This window comes from Ovis canadensis, chromosome 9 (genome assembly GCF_042477335.2).
Source record: "Ovis canadensis isolate MfBH-ARS-UI-01 breed Bighorn chromosome 9, ARS-UI_OviCan_v2, whole genome shotgun sequence".
Lineage (NCBI taxonomy): Eukaryota > Metazoa > Chordata > Mammalia > Artiodactyla > Bovidae > Ovis > Ovis canadensis.
In genome coordinates, this window is record NC_091253.1 from 31,573,639 (window position 1) to 31,594,731 (window position 21,093).

The 21,093-nt window shown below is 48.5% G+C and overlaps 1 protein-coding gene across 1 annotated transcript in view; it reads right to left on the minus strand.

Annotated features, from left to right (window-relative positions):
- TG (thyroglobulin) overlaps window positions 1-21,093 on the minus strand; it is a 231,795-nt gene that overhangs the window by 128,916 nt on the left and 81,786 nt on the right. The window contains exons 34-35 of the mRNA XM_069599831.1: window positions 20,082-20,225; window positions 11,907-11,969 (exon numbers count right to left, since the gene is read on the minus strand). Of these exons, the coding sequence (XP_069455932.1) occupies window positions 11,907-11,969; window positions 20,082-20,225 (207 nt within the window). The remainder of the gene's footprint in view (window positions 1-11,906; window positions 11,970-20,081; window positions 20,226-21,093) is intronic.

Consider the following 21,093-nt stretch of genomic DNA (forward strand, 5'->3'; position numbering starts at 1 on the left):
GTTCCACAATTCTCTTTTCAGCTGTCAATCTCATTCTCTCTTTGACTGCAGAGCCAAGATTTTTTGGAAAGTCTGTAGTTTCCATTTTTGTCAAATCACTACTATGTAGTTTCTTCCCCCTTCACCAGTGAAATTTGCAAAGGGCCCTTCATGACTAATCCAGTGAACATTCACAGTCTCCATCTTCCTTGAAGGTACTGACCACACGGCCCTTCCCTGGTTTCCATGACCCCACATACCCTGCTGCTTGCTTTAGCTCCTTTTCTGGCTTCTGCTCTTCCCTTAAAGACAGCAGTTCCTTGGGGGTCTGTCCCTGACCTTCACTATTTACATTCTATATACTCTCCAAGGGTAATCTCATGACCCCCAAGGCTTAAAATGCCCCTGACATGCCAGTGATTATCAGAAGTATCTCCAGGACAGACCTTTGCCCAAGCCTCATGCTGAGATATTCAGGACTCACTAGATACCTCCCTGAAGCATCCCAAACTCGGCATGTTGAAAGCTGGACACTGAAGTCTTACTTCCATCCTCGCACTCTTTAACTCATCCCCTCCTTGCATTATCTTTTTGAGAACTGGCAGCTTTTTGAGAACTACCCGGGGGACTGCCGACCTGAAATGTTCAATAGTATCCTTAACCAGTATATCAGTAGACTGTCCATCTAGAAAGGTCACAGTACAGAAGGAAAGTCAAAATAAATGGCTTTTTTTTTTTTCAAGTCTAAATATCCATTATAAGTGGATACTCTGTGCGGGGTAAATGCATTTATCTGATTTTCTAGCGAAAACAACAAAAACACACGGCCTCCAAGTTTTCGCACTTTCTGTCTGCTGCCTCCCTCACCTGCCTCTCCAGGCTCCTCTCTCATCCACCTACTGCCTACCACCCCAAACTCATGTTTGGCAGTCTAGCAAAACATTCGGTGCTGTCTGACTTTGTTCACTATTCCCTTTGTGTGCACTTGCAAAGTGAAGTCAGTTTATGCGCCTGATGAGCTCATATCATCTTTCCAAATTCAACACAGATGTCACTTCCCTCGGAAACCCTCCCAAGAGTCCTTCCTCTGCCATTCCCGGGAGTTTTTCTTCTGCTCTAAGTATCTTATAAATATGTCAAGTGTTCCACTGATATGCAGCATTGGAAGTTACTTATGTTTTTTCCCTCTGTTAAATTATGAGATCTGTTAAATTTCTAGAAATCAAAGAGTCTGTCTTGGTTTTATTAATTCTCCAAGACTTGTCATAATAGCATATAAAACTACTAACAATAGCGGAACTTCCCTGGCAGTTTAGTGGTTAAGACTGGCCACTTCCATTGCAGCGGGCCCGCTTTGATTCCTGGCCCGGGGACTACAATCTTACATGTTGCACAGGGTGTGGCCAAAAATAAGGATGGATATAGATATATAGTTGCAGTTTAGTTGCTAAACTAAAAGAGTCATGACAACTCTTTTGTGAGCCCATGGATTGTAGCCTGCCAGGCTTCTCTGTGTATGGGATTTCCCAGACAAGAATACTGAATGGGTTGCCATTTCCTTCTCTAGAGGATCTTCCTGACCCAGGGGTTTAACCCAAGTCTCCTGCATTGGCAGGCAGATTTTTTTTTTTTTTTTACCACTGAGCCACCTGGGAAGCCAAATAAAGTTGTAGCTAGCATTTACTAAAGGATCTAGGGTTCTATGTGCTAAACAGGAATATCAATATCACAAGTTTGCATGAACTGCCCAATCCATAAACATGTAACAAATGAGTGAATGAACAGAGCTCCTTAATTAATAAAGGAGAAATGGGACACTCACTCTTTTCACCTCTATAAATATTAATGCTACGATTATTCTCATACCACAAGACTTCAGTAAATAATAACTGAATAAAATCAATTAATTGATCAGTGGATCACATAGAAAGCAAATAATGTGCACCTGATTTTATAATATCTCACTTTTATGTGGCCCATTCCTGTTTGTGAAACATTTTCTTTTAAACCGTGATATTTAATAATGGGGGCTTCTCTGGTGGCTCATATAGCTAAGAACTTGCCTGCAATGCAGGAGACCTGGGTTTGATCCCTGGGTGCAGAAGATGCCCTGGAGAAGGGAATGGCAATCTACTCCAATAATCTTGTCTGGAAAATTACATGGACAGAGGAGTCTGGCTGGCTACAGTCCATTGTGTCGCAGAGTCGGACACGACTGAGCGACTGAACTGAACTGAACTGAGTGACTACACTTTCAAACTGCAGCTTGGAGCTGGTGAATCACATGGCCAAAATCACAGCGCATGAATGTCAAGTCAAGGACTTGACCCAGACTGGCCCCTTCCAATCCCCACCCCACTGTAGCTGCCCCCTCCCTCCCCGGGCTCAGTTCCAGACTCTTCAGTTGATTTCCTTCAGTGACATGCAGGCTTCCCAGGCAGCACTAGTGATAAAGAATTTGCCTGTCAGTGCTGGAGACGTAAAAGGCAGGGATTCAATCCCTGGGGCGGGAAGATTTCCTGGAGCAGGAAATGGCAACCCACTCCAGTATTCTTGCCTGAAGAATACCATGGACAGAGAAGCCTGGTGGGCTACAGTCCATGGGGTCCCAAAGAGTCGGACACGGCTGAAGCGACTTAGCAGGCACACAAGCAGCATGTACATCCCAAGCGGGGGTTTTCAAAGACATCTGAAACAGTCCCGCATTTACTGAGGTTATGATCTTGTGGTTGGTGAGCAATCACCTTTTACATTGCTAACTTCAAAGACACTTCTCAAGAAATGTCTAAGAAAAAAGCATACCCAAGAAACCAGACTCTGTCCATGTCCTCACGGCAAATCACTAAATGTGTCACAAGCAGAATTTCCTAGCGGAAAGTCAAAGGCTCAGGTTGAATCTGATTTCTCTCAAAGAAGTTTGACTCTTATCAAGTGGAGGCCCCAAACTCCACCCCCATACAAAGGCTTCCTTGGAGGTGGCAGGACAGCTGGATTACTCAGAGCATAATTACTCTTCCTTGGAGTCGCCGAGTGGTCCTCGGAAGGTGGGGAAACATGCAGAAACTCAGAGGCGCACATGCATCAAGGCCCAACGTGAGCTGAGTGAAGTAGTTCCAATAATGCAGAGGCTTCTCTAGGGACACTGAGCTCTTGCATGGGACAGCGGCCACCATGACCTCTCAGTGGACTGTGGGTGACTTATGCAAGGTCACAGAGTTGGTTTGAACCCAGGCACAAGGTCACAGAGTTGGTTTAAGCCCAGGCAGGCAGGCTCTCAAGACAGCACTCCCACCCTCCGCCCCTCCAGCCACTGTGGGGGCAGGAGCTGCTGAGCTGTCCCCACTGACCCCTTACTCACTGGACATGTTAGGTATCATGCTAAACACTCATCCTGCCTGATTCACCCAAATCTCACAGCAACTCATGGATGCAGGGGATATGGTGAAGAGTGCCTCGAAGAACCTGGGGCTCAGAGAAGTGAAGGGACTGAACCAGGTTACACAGAGGAGGAGCAGAACTGGAATTGAAACCCAGATTTGCCCAATGCCAAGGTCTCTCCGCTTCACTGCTTCTGCTTCTAAAAACATCTACCAAGAGCTTTCTGCTTCCCTCTGGGTAAGTTATCACAAAAATAGAAGAAAATAAAAAACCACGCCTCAAAGTGTAACTGAACCAGTCATTAGAATTACCAAAATAGAAAAGTTAAAAGAGAAGCAAAGAGGCCATTGAAGCTACTCCCTCCCACAGCGAGGGAATCTCCAACATGCTTGAATACGCCACTGACGGGGACCTCATCCTCTCCACCTCACACCATCACAGCAGGACCAGTAATGCCTCTTCCTCCATCCTCCGACCCCACCCCTCTCATCTCATGCCCTGCTGCCCCCTCCATGAGGCAACGTCTACATGGAAGCCCTCCCACCGTGCCCTTGTGCTAGGTTCCTCTCCACTTCTGGACTCCATTCATCCAGGAGGGAAGGTGACTACTGCCCTGACAAATGAGATTCTGTTCCACCAAGGAGGCCAGAGAATCCAGCACAGGCTCCTGATGGCTCAGCGGTAAAGAATCCTACTGCAATGCAGGGGACATAGGTTCGATCCCTGGGTTGGGAAGTCCCTGGAGAAGGAAATGGCAACCCACTCCAACATTTTTGCCTGGAGAATCCCATGGACAGGGGAGCCTGGCAGACTACAGTCCACAGGGTCACAAGAGTCAGACATGACTTATCGACTAAACAACAACAAAAATTAAAAAAAATAATAAAATAAAAACGTTGTGTAGCACTAGCCACTGGTAACATAGTATTACCATTTTTAATCAACAGAATTATTATAACCCATAAAAATAAAGGAAATCTACCACTGTTGATGGATTGCTTTCAGAGATGGTTTAATTCATAATCTGCTCACAGTGATTAGAGCGGTCCTAGGAGGGGTAACCATTCTGAGATATTTCCCCTCAAAAGCTTAACAAAGGGTCTGAATTTCCACTTTTAAAAATTAAATCTTCCTGGTTTACCCACTTCTTAAAATGTGACCACTTTTGGGGAAAATGTTATTATACAAAAGAAGGTAGGTCCTAGGTTAGCATATTTTGTTTTTTTACCCTATTTCCCTTCAGTTCAATTGAGCCAATCCTTGATCGACTGGGCACAAAACTTGTGCTATCTGAGAAGGAAATTATCAAGATAAATCCTTTGTTTTCTCCAGTCTCTAAGATCTAACAAAGGTTTAAGACACAATTATTCAGCAAACATTAATCAAATGTCTCCTAGACATGCCATGTACAGTTGTACAGGTTGTATACTGCACAAGTGCAGGGGCAGCATTCACGAAGATGACCTGTGAAGAGGATCCCTTAGAACTGGCAGCGCTTGACCTAATTCCAACAAGGCCAAACTTCATCAGGCACTGCGGCAGCAATTTTACACATAAGGCATCTTTAAAGTCCAATAACAAGCTCTTTGAAGACGCCATCATCTCCATTATATAAGTGTTACAACTGAAACTCATAAGTGAAGTTGCTCAGTCATGTCCGACTCTTTGCGACCCCACGGACTGTAGCCCACCAGGCTCCTCCGTCCATGGGATTCTCCAGGCAAGAATAGTGGAGTGGGTTGCCATTCCCTTCTCCAGGGAATCTTCCCAACCCAGGGATCGAACCCAGGTCTCCCACATTGCAGGTGGATGCTTTAACCTCTGAGCCACCAGGGAAGCCCTCACCAGGGAAACTCATAAGTATCCCTTAAATTGGTCAAGTTCACAATGTAAGGAGGGCAAAGACAGGATTCCTACATCCCATGTGATCTCTAATCCGTTCACCTGGTTACCATTCATTAATCTAGTCATACTTTCAACAAGCATTAATTGAGTCACTATTAGCTTTAAATTACTAGCCTAGAGCAAAATGAATATCTATATTTTTCTTTAAAAAAGCAAATACCTGTAAATAAAATAAGACTGAGCGTCTACTAGACACTTTGCTCAGTGTTTAGGATCAAACCAGGAATTACCAAATATCTACCCTTTGCAGCGTGAAATCTCACAAGCAAGCAAACAAGAGAAATATGTTCACTCATTTGGGGACTATTTCCTGAGAACTGGCTAGGTACAGTCATGTTTCTAGGAGCTACAATATAGCCGTGAACAAGACAGATAAAAGCCCCTGCCCCATGTGGCTTCCTTTTTAGAGGAGGGCAAACAATTACTCAGGAAGTACACAAGGGAAAAGATTTCATAGCACAAAGATATGCAGACACTAAGGCAGGGTAAAGGGGTAGGGAGTGCTAAAGAGGCTGCTTTGATGGGGATGGTCGAGGGTGATGTTAGCTCAGAGCCAAAGAGGTGCCAGCCCCAAAGATATACTAGGAAGAAGGCTCCACAGAGCAGGGCTTTCTGAGGCTCCGTTATGGCTCTGGCCCTTGAGCCTAGTGCCCAGCAGAGTGAGTGCTCACTAAACACTGAACACTTGTTGAACGAATAAGCGAATGAGCAGGGGGATGGCAGCTGAGGCAGAAGAGCCATAACTGTGCCCCATATCCTGCACTTCACCAGCTGGCCCGAGGCTTCCTCCTGCCTCCGTGGAGAGAAGTGGAGCCTTCCAAGCTGAGGGCCAGTTTCCGCCTGTGTCCCACTTTACTTCCCTCTGCTGTGGCTGGGATTCCAGTCTGCCAGCCGTTTCTCCATCTCAGTCCTTGGGTCTCCGAGCAGCAGGACATGGGTCCAGGGGAGCTGCCCAATGCGAGGCTCTGCCCAGAGCACACTCAGTCCTGCCGGTCACAGCCACCCAGGCAGCGCGGGGCTGGGACAGGTGGGTGTCCCGGCTGCAAGCACTGGTCTAGGAGGGCACTGCAGCTGCCAGCTAGACTCAGTGCTCTTGACAGGCTGCAGACAGGAAAGAGTGCATGCCTGCCAACCTTGCCTTGCGGGGCCCTGGGATATGGACTCTACTTCTGGACACCACTTCCCATGAATAGGGACAGAGTCTATACTGTGAGGCCCAGAGAGAGGCTGTGCGTCTCTGTGTATGTGTGCACACATCAGCTCTGTGCATTTTGGAAAGGAGATTTAAGTTTTATGCAAACATGAGGCAATGTTGGAGTCAGTGCCTGCTCACATGGCCCTTTCAGCCCAAGGACCAGAAGGATGAAGAACTGGCGTGTGTGGGTTAACGCATCACCACGCTAGCAGCTACGGCAGGCAGGTGACAGTGCCCCAGGGTCGCTGCAGGACAAAGTTGTTAATAGCTCCCATCCCAGCCTCAAATGAGCCCCAGATGAGATCATTAAAGTATAGCGCCCCTGAGATGCAGGCTGTGATGTCCTCCAGACCCACCTTCAGGAATGAAGGGCTCTTCCCCAGCTGCTGGCAGAGACCCTACTGTCAGACCCCTGCAAGAAGGGTGGCACCCCAGAAGGGCAGCCATATCTATGTGTGACCAATGTGAGGGTGTAACAAGTTTAAAGGTCATCCCAGCATCCCCAGAGATCAACTGAGCTAAAGTCGCACTGAAGCTCAAGTTCTCTCGCCATCCTTCTCTTTTCCTCTTCACCCTCTTGATTCCACTTCCTAAAAAATGACCTGCATTCTGATCACCGAGTCTGATTCCTGGGGGACCCAACCAGCAACAGTCAGCATCTTCAGTGGGGAGACTCTGGGTTTGGATCAGATTGGGTTTGAATCCCGGCTCTACCATTCATCCACTCATGAATTCTATGACCCTGGGCCTCTCTGACCAACAGTTTCCAAGTCTGTAAAATGGACATAAGGGTGCACACCTCCTAGGGTAGTTGTGGGGATGAAAATATGGAAGTACTTAGCTCAGTGATTGACAGATTAAGTTGCTAGGTACATAATAATGGAAACATTCATGACTTTATAGCTCTGACCTTAACTGGCTATGACTTGGGAGAGTCACTCTTTCTCTCTGCCTGTTTCCTCCTCTGTAAAAGGATGGGTTTGGGCTTTGGAATTATTACAGACATTTCTTGAACACCCAGTCTTCCCAGGTTCTGTGCTGAGCCTTGTACTCTTTATTCTACAACACAAACCTACTAGACTGATATTTCTTATTTTTCACCACCATCCTCACTTTACAGAGGCCAACAGAGGCTTGAGGAGGCTGAGGAATCTGGCCCTGGAGTGCCCAGTGGTTAAGTGATGGGGCAGGATTGGAAGCCGGGTGGACGGACTTCAAAGCCCATGGCCGCACCAGAATGCCCCGATGTTTCCTTCAATCAGACACACACTTCCTGCCAATGCTGGCATTTTTTAGGATCACACAATTCTGTCTCCAGCTTAACGGAAAACATTTGCAGAACAGATCAACTGAATTCCATCAGCCCCTTGGCACAGCCAGGAAAGGATGGAGGCCAAGCAGACAAAGTTGATTGACTACAATCGTGTGTCCCCAAGAAGGACTGTTGGCACAGCCACTTCTATCTCCACCAACCTGGAATTCAGACTTTTTCACTGTTGCTGAGCTCCAGGCTGGGGAAGCTGAGCAGGGCAGACTCTGACCAGGCATCTTCTTCAGCCACACCTCTCACCCTCTCAAGCTGCAGCCTCACCGACACCCTTGATCTGCCGGTAGCAACCTGTGCTCACAGTCAAGAGCTGGGGCGTATTTTAAAGGGTGTTTCAAATTCCTCAGGTGAAAGAAACTGAGAGCATAGACACAATTTTCTAAAACTCACATTCTGTGTTTTCCTCTGGCTTGCACTCTAAATACTCCGTTTGTTTCAATGACACCACTAAAAGAAGAGCTTCTGAAATAGTAGATAGCAAGCGATTATCCTGGGAATTACCCCTTGAAAGACCCCAGGCTTGGCCTGCAGGGGACGGGGAGATAGTGGCCATCATACAGAAAGGCTCCAATGTCCTGAACATCACTCTGGACTGGTTGTCACAGGTCTTTTAAGAGCCAATGGACCTTTTCTCTTACGAAGAAATAGCATCTTTGCCGTTTTGCCTATTTTAAAAAAACATACAATTTTCCCTAGGAGAGTAAAATGGCTCTCAACACATAGATGGCACAATTGTCCTTATTTTCTCAAAGCCTAGCTTGTCCACGCACCATGCATCTCCACCTCAGTCCAAACGGAGAGCGTTTGAGTCATTTTGAAGCTCATTATGGAGGTGGCTCAGGGGTAAAGAATCCACCTGCAATGCAGGTGACTCGAATTCAATCCCTGGGTCAGGAAGATGCCCTGGAGGAACAAGCGGCAACCCACTCCAGTATTCTTGCCTGGAGAATCCCATGGACAGAGGAGCCTGGCGGGCTACAGTCCATGGGTCACAAAGAGTTGGATCCGACTGAGAGACTAACGCTTTCACTTTGCTGTCTTCAAGCCTGCTAATGTGTTAGAAACCTCCTTTGGAGCAACACAAACCAAGACCCTAGAGTGGTCCCTAGCACACAGAATGTACCCAAGACTGGCTCTGAGGTCATAGGTCACCTTCCTCCATCCACATTAATCCACCCATCACTGCATCAGGATCCCCCTTTCCAAGCAGACGTTGAAGGGGTAGCTTATACACACAACTTCATAACAGAAACAAGGCCAAGACTTTAAAAGGTCTCTGGACAAGCCTGAGATGGGGAAGTTCATCTCTGCCACCCCTTCCAGAAGCTCAAACCAAACATTTTCATCCAACTCTTAGTGGGGCTAATCCCATGGGTTCCGATCCCAGTGTGCTCATTTACCCTAATGGAGCCACGGACTCCTTATTTGAAAAAATAGACCTCATGACCATCTCACTTTCTTTTGAGCATGAAATGATTTATGCAATGTTTGGCACTTAATAAATACTTCCTTTTCTCCCTGAATAAAAAGTGCATAAAGATGAGGGATTTACACATCCTTGGTGTGTATTTGCATGTGTGTGCACGCACACCATCCATGTCAGCATCACATAGAGGCACCAGTACCCTGAAGGCAGAATGACGCTCCTGCCTCTGACACATCAAACGAACAAGCTCACACTCTTAATTCCAACCTGGGAGCTCTGTGCACAGGTGGAACGTTGGCCCCACACCTCTTCTGCTTTCAAACCACACTCATCCAAGACATACTTGAAAATACTGTGACATCTCATTCCACTTTCAAAACATCTACCCAGATCCATAGATTTTGTGTATTCATGAAGAGCGATGTGGAATTCTACACCTTTTTTCTTTTGTTAGTGATCCAACTCTCAGTGATCCAAATCTTACCAAAAACAGACTGGAAGCATTGTAAAATCACCTGAAGCTGCTTATACGTTGATTGATTCCTATCTAACAGTATACATTTGACATAAGATATCAAAACTTTCTTTATCCATAAATTTAATAAATGATTTCTTAGTGATAGTATTTAAGAATTCTAAGCACGTGATGGAAAAAAAAAAACACTTTGATTCACTGCTAGCAAGTATGAAACTACAAACAAGGGTTTGGGACTAATTTGGCAATATAGACCTAGAGTTTTAAAATCTAGAGTTTTCAAGCCCAGTAATTCTGCTTCAGAGAAGGTACTCCCACCACCACCAGGAAATGATCTGGACATTGCAAAGAGCTTCATGCACAAAGGGATTCTTGTGATATTTTCATGGTGATGAGAAGCCAAAAACAAATGCCCAGAAATAGAGGAATGAGTTAGTGAACTGCATGACAGTCACGGCTGACACTGTTCTCTTTGTTCTTCATCACCAGAGTGGGAGCACTTTAGGGGTAACAGCTTGATCGAATGAATGAATCTATACACGCATGCACGAATGGTCAGCACACCTACAATAGTTTGGAAATCTACGCATGATGCAATATTAGGTAAAAACAAAACATGAAGAGAGATTACAGCTACTTTTCACACTCACAAAAAATCCAGAGAGAGTAGGAAATAAACCAAAGTATTAACTGACACGGAGTAACTTCTGAATAATCCTGTGATTTTTGTTTTTTCCCCCTTCTGTATTCTGGCAGGTTTGCATTTTTCTGTAATTAACAAATAGGAAGATAGAACCTGCCTTTAGAGGTTGGTGTGATGATCAAATTAGACATGAAATCTGTAAGTGCTTAGACATTGATATTCGGAATAGAACACTCAGGGGGAAAAAAGTATACACAAAGTCAGCTCTTTTCACTGAGTGAAGGAAGTGACGACACGGTTGAGGACATTTGTACTCTCGGCCCAGCCTTGACTAAAAACGATCCCTCCCACTCGAGCCACTTTCTGTCCCTTCAGCCAGGGCTGTAATGACACACGTCTAGCGCCCCTCAGACATCGTGTCACCGGACGGGAATGATGAGAGCCTCGCGCTTCCTGACTAAGCAGAGGCAGAAGCGGGAGGCGCAGTAAGGCCCACGCTGGGCTGCCCGCTCCCACCCTGCCCCACCCGGCACCCAGCGCCCCACACTTCCCACTGCCTGGGCAGCACATGGGGCCAGCAGTGGCGGGCACAGGGCCAGGTGTGGGAGGGACAGCAGCCTCAGCCTGCCCGTGCTCCTGGGCTCAAGGCCAGTCCCCAGCCTCAGAGGTCACTGTGCCACTCGGGGGCACCCAGGGCTCTGAGCGCCAACTCCTCTGCACATAGAAGAGCTGACTCCTTTCACTTTGGGCCCAAACACCATGGCTCCCGACACGGCCCCAGGGTTGTGCAGGCCTCGTCACCACGCCACACGCTGAAAGCAAACCTTAGAACGAAATCAGGAGCGCCAGGAAACCCCCTACGTGCGGACCTTCAAGTTGCAGACTTTCAAAGATGCAGACGTCCGTGCGAACGCCCAATCACGTAAGCTAGTTCACGCGCCTGGCGTACATGGTCAGGTGCGTGCATCCTCTACAAGCGGCAGTTTGTGTACTTTACTGTACAGAACTGCACAGAGCACGGTCGTGCAGTATCTTTATTTCAAGCCCAAGATGTCCAGAAACAGGGGTAAAGGCAGCGGTGAAACAGCTGGCACTGCTGAGACGCACCAGCTGTAGCGCTGGACTACTATACTTTTCAAGGTAGTGGACTGTAAGATTAAACACGTTTCATTTTTTGTGTTTGTTTCGTATGCATTATTTGTGCAAAAAGCATTATAAACCTATTACAGTACACTACTGTATAGCCCACTGTGTTAGCTGGGTACCTAGGCTAACTTTGTCAGACTCGAACACGCTCTTGGGATGGAACTCATACACGTGTGGCGGACTTATTGTACTGGGCTCCCGTCCCACTCAGCCTCTGCTTGGCTACATTGCTTCACCATCATTTAACCATTGCAAGTTTCCTCATCTATGAAATGGCTGTGGTGCTGGTATTTGCCCTTTCCGTGCATGTGTCTAACCGAGAGGAGCTTGAGGTCAGAAACGTGATGGGTTCCCGTGAGCTATAAACTCTTGGACAGAAGCGAGGAGAAAGTCAGCCTCACACAGGAGAGACAAACAAGACCAAGGACTCACCATTCTCCTCGAGGGCAGGCAGAGCCACCGAAGGGCAAAAACTGGGAGCGTCACTTTGAGAATCTGAAAAGAAGACAAAGACGGCCTTTTAGCCCTTTGTGACTCTTTGGATCATTGAGCCCCAAAGGCAGGAAGAGTGGTCTTACTTGGTGGCACAAAGTGTGCATGAAAGACAAGACAGTGTGCCCAGCGCCTGGTCCCACTCCTGTGTGGTCAGGATGGAGTGGGTTGAGATGAAGGGACATCCTAACAACTCAGGGGATTAAAGCAACCAAGGGCCTGCTGAAGGTGCTGGGGGCTCTCCTCTGTGTCAACCCCCTTCAAGCCCTAGGCAAGGGGAGGTTCCATCACACCCCTGCCTCCCAGATACTGCAGCAGGGAAAAGACAAGGCTACCCCTGCTCTCATAGCTTTGCCTATGAGTAACACATAGCACTTATTTTCACACCATTTGCCAAAGCCAGAGGTGCAAAAGTACAGACCAGCCATGTTCCAGAGAGTGGTCACCTAGAGATGCGTGGTGAACAAGGGAAATATCCACTATCGCTGCTTAGCTGACTCACTTAAGGGAAGCACTTAGCCCCTCTGGGCCTCAGTTTCCACATCTGTACAATGGGGATGACACAGCCTACGCTGAGAATTGCGTGTGAGCATGACAGGAGGTAGTATCGGGCCAGGCACAGAGCTGCCACAAGATGGCAGCTCTTCATGGCAGGCAGCGTGGCAGGTGGACAGAACCTGGAGTAGGTGGGCAGACAGGCCTGGGCTCCAACCTCCATGTGCCTCTCAGAAGCAGGGCAAATGGGCAAGTGATCTGGCTTCTTCTATCCCCAGCTTTGGGCACTGGTATGAGGCGATGATGTTGGAATTAAACGAGAAACTGCACACACCCAGGAGCTGCCCATCAGTGCTAACTGCCCCCTCCCCTGCCTCTCCCCTCACTGAACAGATCACAGTCTTCAAAGCCACAGCATCCTTTTCTCCCAATGGCCCAGACCAGGAGTGCGGCCAGACCTTCTCCCTCTCTGAGCTACAGTGCAGCATGGTCAGCAGTCAAGGGTCATGGGTGAGGCTCAGGGTCAAGGGTCAGGAACCCAGGGTGACCTTCCTTATCCTCAGCTTCCCTGTCTGTAAAATGGGAGTAAGGATAGTATCTCATTTAGGGCTCTGAGGCTTAGATGAGTTAGTATATGTGAAGCTTCAGGCATACAGTAAGCACTCAATAAATGCTGGCCACTATTTACTCTTAATATTGCCCTTTTAGGGACTTCTTGGCAGTCTAGTGGTTAAGACTCTGAGCTTCCAACACAGGGGCTGTGGGTTCCATGCCTGGCTTCCCCAGCCCACAAGGATCCCACATGCCTTGGGGCATGGCCAAAAGAAAAAAATAAAATAAAGTAAAATAAAATTTAAAATTTCAGCACTACTGAAATTGTAGGTGAAGCAAAATTAAAAAAAAAATCAGTCTTTCATAGTAACACATCCTTATCATTGATGCTCAGGCTTGTCTGCCTCCACGAAAGCCTCGAGTCAGAGTCATGTTCCATCTGGGCCCCAGAGCCCCGGTTTGGGTCCCCTGCCATCCCATCTCCTCCTCTGCCTCCTGACTTTGGTCAGACACGCCGTGACCCAGCCTCCATTAGTTCTAGAGCCTCAGTTATCATGTGTCCATCCTGCTTGGCTCCATCTGCCTATAAGCAGCTGCTCCCGGTCATCATTCTAGAGCCTGGTTCCCAGCCTTCAGAGGACATTGGAATCCCCTGGAGGGCTTGGTGACCCACACTGTGTGAGCTTCACGCCCAGAGTGTCTGGTCCAGCAGGTGTGGGCTGGGGCCCAAGATCCAGCATTTCTAATAAGTTCCCAGGTGATGCTGACCCTGTTGGTCCACGGATTCACTCTGAAGGTCACTGAGCCAAGTCTTCCATCACCCAGCATCCTGTGAGCTCCTCACACAAAACTCAGAACCACCCACCACCCTCCATGGTACCCAGGGGGCCAGTGTGTTCATTTAAATGCCCATCTTTGCTTTCTCAGAGCAAAGATCCTGAGAGTCAGCACACTCCAGAGAACAATTATTTGACGGATCTGTAACAAGGGCATTCAGACATCCACCCTCTTGGGCCCAGTGATTCTCCTTCTGGAAGTCTGTCTGGAAATTCAAAGCAAGCTCAGTTTGTGAAGGAAAGATTTATACAACATAATGAATGGCCAGAAACTCTGTATATCCAAGGCTGTGAGAACAGTTAGGCAAGTTGTCCACAGGGAGAATTACCATATGCACGTCCAGGCGTTTATCACCCAGATCTGCTGCAATTGCCTTACTTACTCTTTCTCAGCCCCAACAGTGCTCCCTGACAGGGTGCTGTCAACCCTCTGGGTGGGACCTTCTTCAGTGTACAGGAATAGCTGAACCCTGAGAGTTCTCAGCTTCCCTGGGCCCCCTGGGGCGCTGAAAATCTCAACAGCCTCGTTCCCTGGGGGCCCTCCTACAGAGAATTGCACTGTGCAACTTTGAGCCAGTTGCTCAGTTAATTCATGCTTGTTAAGCAAGAGGATGGTAACCCTTCTTGCTTCTTCCCAACTCTGCTTTCAGCGACATCAAGCTGGTGGCCTGAAAGGGGCTGCAGCCGGCGTATTTACACCATGGAAAGTGGCAGCCACGACCCCTCGCCCTGCACCTGCCCAGCTCTCCCTAATTGTAACACATTTGCCAGCAGACCAGAAAATGGGGGTAAGGAGAGACCCCACCTCATCATGTCGTTTGGGGACTAAATAAGACGCTGCCTGCCAAACACTAGCCTAGCCAAGGAGCCGACAGGGCACTAAGCAAATGGCAGATGCTTGTGCTCTGATGCGAGTGATGCTGAGGAATGAATTAGACAGTAAACTCTCCTACGTGTGGTGGTTTCTATGTGGGCTGCAGAGAGGCAGAATTAGAAGAGCCGGTCACTTCCTTTCCAAGTCATTCCTGTGTCTAGAATATCTATCTACAGGGTCCAAGTGCATTTGTTTAGCAGAAGAAGAGAGGAAGTGGGAGGCTTCTATTGGTTTTTTTTAGAAGCTGTGTTTGACTTTGTAAACAAACCAAAGACCCTGCCCCACTTGCAGGCCATACGTGGCTGCAAGAGGTAGGAGGAGGGGGTGGTGGGGGGTTGAACAGCAGCTCAGCTCCCTTCTGAGAGCAGCCAGTGGGTACCGGAGACCCAGAGGCGCCCCCTTCCAGGCAGCCTGGAGCCTCAAGGCAGCTGGACCACAGAGCAGCCTCTTCCCCTTCCATTCCCACCATGGCTGCTAAGACGCTTCCTCTTTGAGTACTGCCGCCCTGACCGGAAGGGGCTGCAAACAGCTTCATTTGCATCCACAGTCACTCAGCCTGGGCCTCTGGCTTCTGTGCTCAGATCCCTGGAACTTTCTTTTCACTCTGGACAACAGTGAGAAATCACACGGCTCTCTGGGCAGCCCCTCTGGGCGCTCGCTGCTCTAGGTTTGTGCCTCTCTCCCGGCTCCTAGGAACCTGACTTCCATTTTTGTTCTGAGAACACAGCTCAGTACCAGGGTCGTGTTGCCCGCGTGCAGGTCTCTGGGGGTCCGGGGGTTGCAGGGCAGGACCATGGCCATCCTACCCACTGTCCCTGCACCCTCCACCCGAAACGCCTTCATCTCTGCCCAGATTCCTCCTGGAGTGGCTCTGGCGCGATCCCTTGTGGAACAACGTTTCTTGCTCCCCTTTTGAGCTCCAGAAGTCCCCTTGCATCTCCCCACAGTAAGACATGCCAGAGGGCTGAGCTGTTCTCTGGGACAGAGGGAGTAGTTACTCCTGATGACAGGCTAGGAGAGCACCAGCCCCACGGTGGTCCTCGCAAACGCGGGGAGAGCACTGCAGAAGCGTTTCTGGCATCACCAAGTGCCTGAGAAATGTTCCTTCTCTCACGTCTGCCTCCCAGGCCAGGCTCGACCCTTTGGGGAAGGACCTTCTATCGCTGGTGCTTCCAGGGTGTTTGACGTGTAGCAGGGGCTTCCCTGGAGGCTCAGATGGTAAAGACTCCACCTGCAATGCAGGAGACCCAGGCTTGATCTCCGGGTTGGGAAGATCCCCTGAAGGAGGGTATGACAACACACTCCAGTATTATTGCTGGAGAATCCCATGGACAGAGGGGCCTGGCGGGCTACAGTCCATGGGGTTGCAAAGAGTCGGACACAACTGAGTGTCAGAACACATTATTATTATATTAGGAGCTCAACAAATGGCCCTTCCTTTCCCCTTCTTCTGTCCAGATCTTTAGGTACAGGCCCCGGGTTACGCTTTTTGTGTCTGGTTCTCAGCCCAGAGTCAAGTCAGGAGTCCATGCTCATCACTCAACATAGATGGCAGTAGGGAAGGCATGCTTTATGTCTATCTAAGTCACTATGTGCCGATGTACGTATGAAACTGAACGTGGCTCAGTCGTGTCCGACTCATTGCAACCCTGTAAACTGTAGCCTGCCAGGCTCATCTGCCCATGGAATTCTCCCAGTCAGAACATTGGAGTAGGCAGCCATCCCTTCTCCAGGGGGTTTTACCAACTCAGGGATCAAAGCCAGGTCTCCTGCATTGCAAGCAGATTCTTTACCGTCTGAGCCACCAGGGAATATGTATGTGTGTGTGTATACGTGTGTGTACGTATGTATCTACCTGTCCATCATCTGTTTCTTTATCTATCTGCCCATCGGTCCATCATCTATCTTTGTATCGATCTAGCCATCCATCTGTCCTCTCTCTCTCTCTGGGTTTGGGTTTCTGCCCTGAGGTCCTTGACCACGCTCCCTGCCTCACTGTGCACCCCTCTTGTCTCCGCCTCTCTGAGTTTGACGACATGGTCCCCCCCGAGCAGTATCTCAGGAGGAATCTCACTCTTCCCTGAAGTACCTGCTCTCAGAGTGCTCAAGGTCATGACTCCTCCCCCTCCAAAACCATAGATGGCAGAATGCTACATGACCAAGCCATGGATTTGAAGCCAGGGCAAAATCTACTACAGAAATTCTTTGCAAGAATTCCCTTGTAAAACCCATGTTTCCTGTGCCCATGCTGACTGAGAGGTCGCCCTTCAGGCGCGGGACCCTCTGCGCAGCCTCGCTGCTCCTGCGGGGCCCCTTCTTCCTGTGGCTGTGCGTGGCTGTCTAACACGAAGACGAGGATGGGGAGAGAGTAATGACAATGGCAGCTTGTTCGCTGGGGTTCCAGAGTTGCACTGGGGCAGCTTTATCTACAGCAGAAAGCAGAATACAAGACCATACTAAGGTGCAGAATCCAGAAGATGACTGACTGTTTTGGCTCAAACTGTATCAGAAATCAAAAGGTGACTTTGTACTGGATCAGTGTGACTGAACTACGAGAACAGTCTAATTAGTGGAACCAGTTTCCTTGAATAATATTCCTTTTCTCTGCCTGGGTCTTAGGAGGAGATCATTCATCGTCTTAAGACCTACCCCACCACCCGCTTCTGATGAAGATGACTTAAGGGAGAAAGATGGACTGGGGAGAACCTGGTTTTGCTCGGATGGGAGCCATGGGTCACACCAGGTCACCAAAACTCTGTGTCAGCCAGCCCTCTTTCTTCCACTCTTTTGAAATTGGAGATTCAGAGCCATGCACACCAGAATGGCCTTGAGCCATGCACATCTCAGGGTGTTTTCCAGCCAGGGGCCCTGAGAAACTGATGCTATTGTGGCATTTTAAAATCTTTCACCCCACTCCCCCAAGCACTGAAAACAGGCAGTGTGCAGTGTGGAAACCGGCCTGCGAGGGTGGCTCCAGGCCAGCAGACCAGAACCTACAGGGAGTGGTCCCTGAAGCATGAAAGAGGGCTTGCAGGAGGCTGTCAGTAATGGATCCCCACCTCTCGGAAGCAGAGCTAGTTTCTTGTTCCTGTATTTCTACAACACCTTATGCATGTCTGTTCTGGTCCCGAGTCTAGGACACTACAGTTAATCACATACGCCCACGACCTCCTTAGTAGGATGTGAGCATCTATAATAAGAAAAATGACTACATCTTATTAATTTCACATTTCCTATTGCCCAGCACAATGTATGACTCAGTATGGACACTCAAAAGAGTTTCAAAACTTCTAAACTCATGATATGACCGATCCAGCACTAGAATGGCTTATTTAGTTTCAGTCTGCAATTGCCCCTTAGGGTTTCCCAGGTGCCTCAGTGGTAACGAATCCACAGGAGATGTGGTTTGGATCCCTGAGTCAGGAAGATCCCCTGGAGAAGGAAATGGCAACCCACTCCAGTACTCTCACCTGGGAAAACTCAAGGACAGAAGGAACCTAGCAGGCTACAGTCCACAGGGCCACAAGGAGTTGGACACAACTGAGCAATTAAACAGCAACAATGTCAATTATTCCTTAAGTGGAGCATCTGGAGGATAGGAATCATACCGTATTCATACTCAGCCATTACATCATAGTGAATATGTCACGTAGCTGAATATAGCTATATCATTTGGTTATACAGTTGGTTATTTGGACCTGATTCTTTTTGACAGAGTCCAACAATCCTGAGTCCAAATTCCATCATTTACCTGCTATGACCTTGGGAAAGTGACTTAGCCTCCATAGACCTCTGTTTCCTCATCTAACAGTGGTTGTAAGGATTAGATGGGATAACACTTGTACAGTGCTTGCATTCAGCCAGGCACACACACAAGGAGACTCCAAAGAATAGAGGCTGGATTTAGAAAACCAGAGACCCCAGAGGCACGGCTGATGCTGGGTCAATGCCCTGGTCAGAACTCCTGAGTCCTCAGCCTGACCCTGTGAAATATATGTCGGAAAAAGTTAATAGTCTCTGCAGTCAGATAAAAAGAACAGAACAGATGGAAAAGAGTTGGGACAATAACCACCTTGAATACTTTTCCTGGCCGACTCCTGCCAAGATGTTGTAACACTCTGGTCTGATTCCCATATTTCTGAACAAATGAATTATGTCTTAGCTTCTTTTCACCCAGCCCTTCCCTGCGCAATGGAAAGATGAAAAATGACATTTTCCAGCCTTTGGTAGGTAGGGTGAGGAGATGGGAAGAGGCGTGAGGAGATGGGAAGAGGTGTGAGAGAACGGATGGGCAAGGAGGCACTGAGCGGTGAGAGTTCAGTTCTGAAGGCCCTAAATACCCAGAGCTGGCTTTGGATCTCCTGCGGAGCCACCAACCTGGGCAAGTGTTCATGCCCCAGCCTCTGTGAGCTGGTTAAAGTCTCCTCTATATGGCGCATTACCCCTCCTCCCCTCATGGAAACCCAGAGCTTCCCCAGTGGCTCAGTGGTAAAGAATCCACCTGCAATGCAGGAGCTACAGGAGACATGGGTTTGATCCCTGGGTTGGGAAGATCCCCTGGAGAAGGGCATGGGAACCCACCCCAGTATTCTTGCCTATGGACTCCCATGGATAGAGGCGCCTTCTGGGCTGCAGTCCATGGGGTTGCAAAGAGTCGGACCCAACTGAGCAATTTAGCACACATGCATAGAAACCCACTGAGGCTATTTCATCATACAGTCCTAATGTTTTTCTTAAAACACTTCAAGATGTTAAGATAAAATAAAAGTCATAAATAGAGTGAACTCAGAACACAGGATGCTCAAGGAAGGAGCAAAGAGGATTCCACTCAGCCTGGTAACAACCAACTCCAAAAATACCTGCTCTGCAGTGACAAAATGTCTCGGGATTAGTAATCTCATGTTTAAGTGTCAAGGACCAGATTCCACCAAGGAGCCCGATCCCAGGTCTCTAGGGTTGGACATAGTTCTGGAACACGTAGCCAACCTGCCATTGGTTTCATTTATTAGTTTATTAGTCAGTTTTATTTTTTCAATTTCTTAGTCAATTGCCTCTATGGCCAGTTGACTTGAGCTGGGGGAAAACCAGCCAGACAGTGCGTCTAGACAGTTTCACATCCAATAGCTCGTGGGCTGTGGAAGACCCACCAGGCACAGCATGAAAAGGGGAAGAGAGAAGTTTGGAGTCGTCAGAGCTAGGTTTGTGACCTGACTCTGCTTCCTGCTGGCTATGTGGCTTGGGTCAAATAACTTCCACTTTCTGCACCATACTCTCTTCATCTTAAAATGGAAGAAATAATGTCTACTGCCCAGGGGCACTGAGCAATAATTGTGTAGCTGTTCAGGGCAGGTCACTTACCAGGCTTCTGGTACCATCCGAAGGGGTAGGTGCGGACCTCAGTGTCTGGGGAGCCACAGTCCATAATGCGCCAGACCCCTCCATATTCCTCGCTGCACGTCTGAAGGCCCAAGCTGTTCAGAGTTAGGCATGTCACCTCTCCTCCTGGAGTAAAAAGTAACCAGGACCAGGGAAATGATCATGACGGGAGATTCTAAGTGAATGAGAGAAACTCTGCAAACTCATCCTTCAGCAGACATGTGGGGTGAAGCGCCCTATTCCTGGAATGATCTTAGCCACTGATGAAAACCCTGCTACCTTAGTGAGTTTCTGGTCTAAGAACACGGTGGTGGGGGCAACACACACTTGTCAAGCATCCTTCATGTGCCCAGAGCTGTGCTAAGGCTCTGTACGCATCATACTGCTCATCCTCACAGGAGCCTATCAGGAGGCTAGCACTGCTATCTCTATTTACAGATGAGGAAACAGACTCAGAGAGACTCAGTGGCTCATCCAGGATCATTCGTCTAGCATGTGACAGAATCAAGTTTCAAATGCAGATCATCTGGAGGGATTCCAAGTTCAGCCCACCAAGCTACCTGACCCAGGTCTTGAAAAGCAAGCAGAAGACAGTTCAGTGAGCCATGGCAGGAAGGCTACTTGGGTCAGGCAGAAGTGCAGTGTCCAGCTGACTGGGTACTGAACCAGCAGCCCTGTCCCAGCTAACACATTTACCAGCCACCTGCCCTTTCTCAAGCCCCCACGAGGTGATGCTGTGGATTAGGTCAGACCATAGGCATGAACAGGGCTTCCCTGGTGGCTCAGCTGGTAAAGGATCCACCTGCCCGCCAACGCAGGAGATGCGAGTTTGATCCCTGGGCAGGAAGCTCCCCTGGAGAAGGAGACAGCAACCCACTCCAGCATCCTTGCCTGGGAAATCCCATGGAGAGAGGAGCCTGGTGGGCTACAGACCATGGGGTCACAAAAGAGTCAGACATGACTTAGCGACTAAACAGCAACATGGATGTGAACA